The sequence below is a fragment of the Nothoprocta perdicaria genome, unplaced genomic scaffold, assembly GCF_003342845.1.
Source record: "Nothoprocta perdicaria isolate Ctin4 unplaced genomic scaffold, notPer1 scaffold_218, whole genome shotgun sequence".
Lineage (NCBI taxonomy): Eukaryota > Metazoa > Chordata > Aves > Tinamiformes > Tinamidae > Nothoprocta > Nothoprocta perdicaria.
This window is the reverse complement of record NW_020455399.1, coordinates 558,513-564,249: the sequence shown is the minus strand read 5'-3', so window position 1 is coordinate 564,249 and position 5,737 is coordinate 558,513. Positions and strand designations below refer to the sequence as shown.

Sequence of the window (5,737 nt, the reverse complement as noted above, 5' to 3'; positions counted from 1 at the left end):
ACATGTGGAACGAGGGTCCTGTTCCCGTGAGCGCACACGTGTGCACAGGTGTGTGCAATGAGGGTCCTGCTCCCGTGAGCGCACACGTGTGTGAACATGTGTGTGCAATGAGGGTCCTGCTCCYGTGAGCACACATGTGTGCAYACGTGTGGAACGAGGGTCCTGYTCCCRTGAGCGCACACGTGTGCACACGCATGTGGAAGGAGGGTCCCGTTCATGGCATCCTTGTGAGCAGTGTGCGCGGTGAGGTGTGCGTGGTGAGGTCTGCACTGTGATGCACGCACGGTGATGTGTGCACGGTGACGCACGCATGGTGATGTGTGTACAGTGATGTGTGCACGGTGAGGTGTGCACGGTGAGGTGTGCACGGTGAGGTGTGCACGGTGACACACGCATGGTGATATGTGCACAGTGTGTGCACTGTGATGCACGCACGGTGATGCCCGCACGGTGATGTGTGTACAGTGATGTACACCCGGTGATGCGTGCACGGTGATGCACACACGGTAATGTATGCATGGTGATGCGCACACGGTGATGCACGCATGGGTGCTGCATGCGTGGGTGCTGCATCCACGGATGCTGCATGTGCGGGTGCTGCCTGCATGGATGCTGCACGCGCAAGCTCTGTGTGTGGTGCTGCATGCACTGGTGCTGCATGCACTGGTGCTGCACGCGCTGCAGCTGCGCCGGCGCGCGCGGGACGGGCACCACGGGCGTCCCCGCGGTGCAGAGCGGCCGTGCGCGGCCTGCGCGGGTGAGCCCGGGCAGATGCTGATCTGGGGAAGGGAAAAAGCTTCCCCATTTAATTGCAGAACATAAAGATATGACAAGGTCATTAAAACGCCATGAATATGGAAATGAAATCCACAGGCGTGTGCGCGGGTAGCGGCAGGGAGCYGGGAGCCGCAGCTGGAGCTGGCGGTGCCGAAGCTGCTGCCGGCAGCACCGCGAGGGGCCGGGGGTCCCGGGAGACACGGGGGTCCCGGGAGACCCGGGGACACGCGGAGCGGGAGCCACCGGAGCGGCGGGATGGCGGATGGGGGGGACAGGCTGCAGCGGGGTCGGGGGAGAGCAACTTTTTGCACCAAAAGGAGCAAGTTCCCGGTGGAAACCTAAGCGGGGAATGGCCGGGGGGTCCCCGCGGCCCCCGCCCCGCACAGGGGCTGCCCCCGGCCGCGCGCCCCACGCGGGGTCAGCGGCACCGGCGCCGTCCCCGGCGCCGCCCGCACGTCCTCCCGGCGCCCCGGCCGCCCGCGCAGCTTTAATTAGCGCCGCATCCGGGGAGCCGGAGCCCGGAATGGAAATGTACAGGTGTCCCCTTGCTCCAGTTACCATGGCTGCCGTGCGAGGTGGGGGCTCCGGCGCCTTCGCATTATTTAATATTTTTATTAGAGCGGCTTGGAGCCGTCGGCAGAGGAGCGAAGGGGGAGAGTGCGGGGGAATGAAACGCGGCCCCGTTCCCGCGCCGGGTTATTTGCTGTCATTCTTCTTGTCTTATTAGTAGTGCCGTTTTCCAAGGCGCTCCGAGCCGGATTGCTCRGAGCAAGAGCTCAGTCCTCGCAAGAGGCAGGACAGGCAGCGCCCTGTGCTCGGCCGCATCCTCATCTGCATCCTCATCCGCATCCGCATCCGCATCCCGTCCCCATCCCATCGCCATCCCGTCCGCGTCCCGTCGCCGTCCCGGCTCCGGATAGCCCCCGAGCGCCCTCTCCTCTTGAACTAGTTTCATCCCACGGATGGGGTCGCTCCGTGGGGACGTTGGCCGCCTGGGCCGGCACCGGGGGTGGCAGCGTCAGCACCGGCCGCGCGCGGAGCCGCCCCCCGGCAAAGCGGCCGCTCCGGCAGCCAAGCGCCGGGCAGGGACGCGGCGCCCCCGGCGCTGGCACCGTCCTCTGCCGCGGCAGGCAAGCGCACCGATCCGCGCACCGATTAGTCACCAGTAAATGTTCTTTTCTCTCCCCATTTGTTTCCCTTAAGCTTGATGTTTTCCTCTCCTGCTGCCCCAGGCTCGTTAGGATGCAATTAAAACCGGGAATCAAAGCTGCGTGGTGCAATTAAAACTCTAGGCAGCGTGCAGCATGTGGCGGGGAGCGGGCAGCGGGCCGGCCCCGCGCCCCGAGCCGGCCCCGGGCATGGAGCTGGCGCCGTGCACGGAGCCAGAGCTTGCACGGAGCCAGGCCTGTGTGCACGGGGCTGTCCCCAGAGCTGTCCCCGTGCCCCGCGCTGTCCCCGTGCGGAGCCGTCCCGTGCACGGCACCGTGCCCGTCCCGCGCTCGGCGGGGGCTCTGTGGGGCCCGGCTGCCGGGGCGCTGGGGCCGGCGCTGCCCCCGGTGCCTCCCAAAGCGGCYGGGGTCGCGGGAGCTGCCGAGCAGACGGCGGCTGCCGGTTTGTTTGCGGCGGAGAGCGCGAGCGGTGGCAGACGGCGGCGGGAGGCGGGGGATGCGGCGCTGGGACCCCGGCCCCCGCGGGCGGCTCCGTGCCGAGCCGGGCGCATCCGGAACCGGCGGCGCTCCGGCAGCGCGGCGCAGTGCCGGGGTGGTGCCGGCGCTGGTCCGGTGCCACGGACGGGGTTCATGGTGACGGGAACCCCGCGCGGGCGCCCCGGCAGCGGCGCAGGGGCCCGCACGGAGCTGCAGACGGGAGCTGCGGGTGCCGGSGCCTCGGGCTCTGCGGGTGCCTCGGCCCCACGCCGCTCGTGGCCGTGGCAATGCCAGGCTGCCTGGCGGCGCCGGGATCCGCTCCAGCTCCCGCCGCATCCCGCAGCCGCCGCTTCCCCGGCAGCACTGCTCGGGCAGGAGCCTCCGGCCCCCGCGGCACCGGGACCCCCGTCCGCGCCAACGCTCGGGCGTTTGCCAGYGGGTAACGAGCCCTCCCGCCCGCTCCCTGCTCCCGTTTCATCCTCCTCCACCCGGGCCTGTCCGAGGCCCAGGGCACTTTGCAGCCCTTTCCGGGGCAGCGCTCCGCGCTGCAGCAGCAGCGAGGAAGGAGCCGGGCGCTGGGGATGGCACAGAGCAGGGAGGCCCAAGCGCCCTTGCCCACCGCGCCGGAGCCGCTCGGCGCCAGCCCCACGGCAGCCCCGCGTTTCCCCACGCCACGCGCCCGGGGACCCCGTTAGCGCCGTCCCCGCCCGGGCCCCGGGGGAGCTCTGCTCACAGCCCCGGCTGCCGCCCCCGGCAGGAGCCCGGGCGGAGGGGAGGCCGCGGCTCCCGTGGGACCGGCCGGCCYGTTGGTGCTGCCGCGGCCGCCCGAGCAGCGGGGAGGGCCCCGGGGCTGCAGCACTGGGGTGCCCGCACGGGGATCCCCGGCTGCGGGGACTACGGGGCGCGTGCCGGGGATGACAGGGTGCCCAACGGGCTCGCACACCCGCCGCGCTCGCCTGCTTACCAGCCGCGGGAGCCGCGTCCGGGGAGGCCATCGCCCCCGGGAAGCGGCTGGTGCTTCCAGCCGAGCTCCGTTCCGCCCGGCGCATCCTGCTGGAGCAGCGCCCGGCGCCTCGGCCGTGTCCCATCCCTGGCCAGCACGTGCCAAGCGCTGGTCCTGTGGGCTCTGGCACTGCAGCTGGCATCCGGGGACGGATCCCGGGGGTCCAGGGACGGGGAYGAGGATGGGAGCGCAGTGGGGATGCGGGAGGACAGGGCCTGGCCGGGAGCCCGGTGGGAACGGGGATGGGGTCGGGCTGCTGGGGGCAGGAGCGGGCGGCCGGGGGGCCGCGCATCCCGCGGAGCCGTGCGGCGCGGCGGGCGCCGGACCGCGGTCCGGGATGGGTTGCTTAGCAACAGGGAGAAGCTTTGCCTGACCGAAACAGTCATCCGCAGCCGGGCTTGGGGGAGGGATGGCGGGAACGCCCGGGCCCCTCGGGATCTGCACCCGGGCGGCGGSTGAAGAAGGCGCTTGGGAACCCCCACCCTTTGGGGAGGAAAAGGGGGCTCCGCTCATCCGAATCCCGCGTCCCTGGGGTGGAGCGCTTGCTACGTGGGAACACGGGCTGAAACCAAGCCCAGTCCTCGGCCACGCTGCCCCCGTGACGGTGGGATGCGATGGGATCCGCCCGACTCCCCGTGCGCTTCCCAGGGATGCGGGCTGTTTTCCAGCTGAGCCCGTCCGCTCCAGCTCACACTCACGTAACGAGGCGCGATGCCGCCGGCTGCAGCTTCGCGATGCCCCCAGCCCCGCGGCTCCAGCGCCCGTGCCCTGCAGGGGGGCCCGGCCTCCCCCCGAGCACAACCAGCCCTTTTCCACGGATCTGCATCCAAACCCTGCTCTCCCAGGGCGATCCGCTCCGAGATCCCTCTGCGGCTGCTGGAGAGGGGCAGGTGCCTCAAGGAGGGGTCGGTGCCAGGGTCTCGGTTCCAATGGGGATGAGGGAATTGCTGCTGCCTCCAGGCATCCCCAGGGCCGCCGGCCGGGAGCTCTGCCCACGGCAACAGGGAGCAGCAGCCGCAGCTGCTTTGGGAAGGACTTTATGGCGCTAGAAAGGAGACGGCATCTGCAAACAAACATTCATATATATATATATATATATATTTTATCCACTCCAAAAATACATCATCAAATCCAGCCACAGAAATATCAAAGCAGGAACATTAGAAAAGAGCAGGGGGTGGCGGGGGAAGGCCCGGCCGGGCTGCGCCCGCAGCTGCATCCATCCATCCGTCCGTCCGTCCATCCGTCTGTCCATCCACGTCAGCCCCTCGCTGCTCCCCGGGATGGCTGCGGCCGGTCCCCCCGGAACCGGCGCCGTCACCCGCGTCCCCGGCACCCCGCGCGTTTACAGACAGACGTGAGACACGCTGGGAAAGATCAGCCTCGGATATAAATAGCCAACACCAAAACCTGCCATCTGCTGCGAAGGACGGGGAGGGAACAGCAACCGGCGGCGGGGGCAGCGGCGCCCCGGCGCTGCCCCCCGGGAACATGCACAAGCCCCATGCAACGGGTCACAGCAGAGGCAAGGCGCACGGCACCGCGCCGGGGCGGCCGCCGCGCCAGCGGCTCCCGCCTCTCCTCTCTGCCGGCTGCGACGGGCTGCGCGGTGATGGGGGCGCGGGAAGCAGCACCCCCAGCACGGGCAGCCCTGGTGGGAGGGGGACACGGGGGGGACGGGCCCGGAGCAGCCAGCCCTGGTGTCACCCCCAGGGCACCCTGAGCCCCTGGAGCCACCTGGTCCCGCACGATCCTGCGGGATCGGGCCGGGCGGGAGCCAGGAGCGGCTCTGGAAGACCAGGGTCATCTTCACCCCTCTGCGCAGGGGCCGTCCCGGAGCTGCGGGAGCCTCTGCCCGGGCAGGGGCCGGGAGGCCGTGCTGGGAACTGCCTTGGCCGGAGCCAGCACCCGCTGGGCGCCGGGCTTGGAGGGGCAGCACCAGGACGGCACCGGAGCGGGGACACAGCGGCCTCCGTGCCGGCACCGGGCGGGAGCCGCAGCGGCGGGGCCCGTGCCACCCCGTGCTGGGCGCTGCGCCCGCCCTACAGGCAGGGCAGCAGGCTGGTGAGCGGCAGCTCCTTCTCGCCCAGCAGCGTGTCCCGCTTGAGGCTGCTGCCCTTGTTGACCACCTTCAGCTTCAGGGACATCTTCCTGGCGTGGCCGGGGCCCAGCCCGTCGAAGAAGAAGTCCTCGTTGAAGACGGGGTTGCGGCTGTTCTTGACGATGGTGCTGCGCTGCTTCTGCAGCTTGCCGGGCACGAGGCAGAGCGAGACGCAGCAGTTGACGCCGCGCGGCTCGGCGGGGCCCTCGC

At 70.2% G+C, this 5,737-nt stretch overlaps 1 protein-coding gene across 1 annotated transcript in view; it reads right to left on the bottom strand.

The window, feature by feature from the left end:
- Positions 1-5,468: 5,468 nt before the first annotated feature.
- The window catches only part of C2CD4C (C2 calcium dependent domain containing 4C), a 1,339-nt gene continuing 1,070 nt past the window's right edge, over positions 5,469-5,737 (bottom strand). Inside the window, exon 2 of the mRNA XM_026038781.1 lies at positions 5,469-5,732. Coding sequence (XP_025894566.1) covers positions 5,469-5,732 — 264 coding nt within the window. The remainder of the gene's footprint in view (positions 5,733-5,737) is intronic.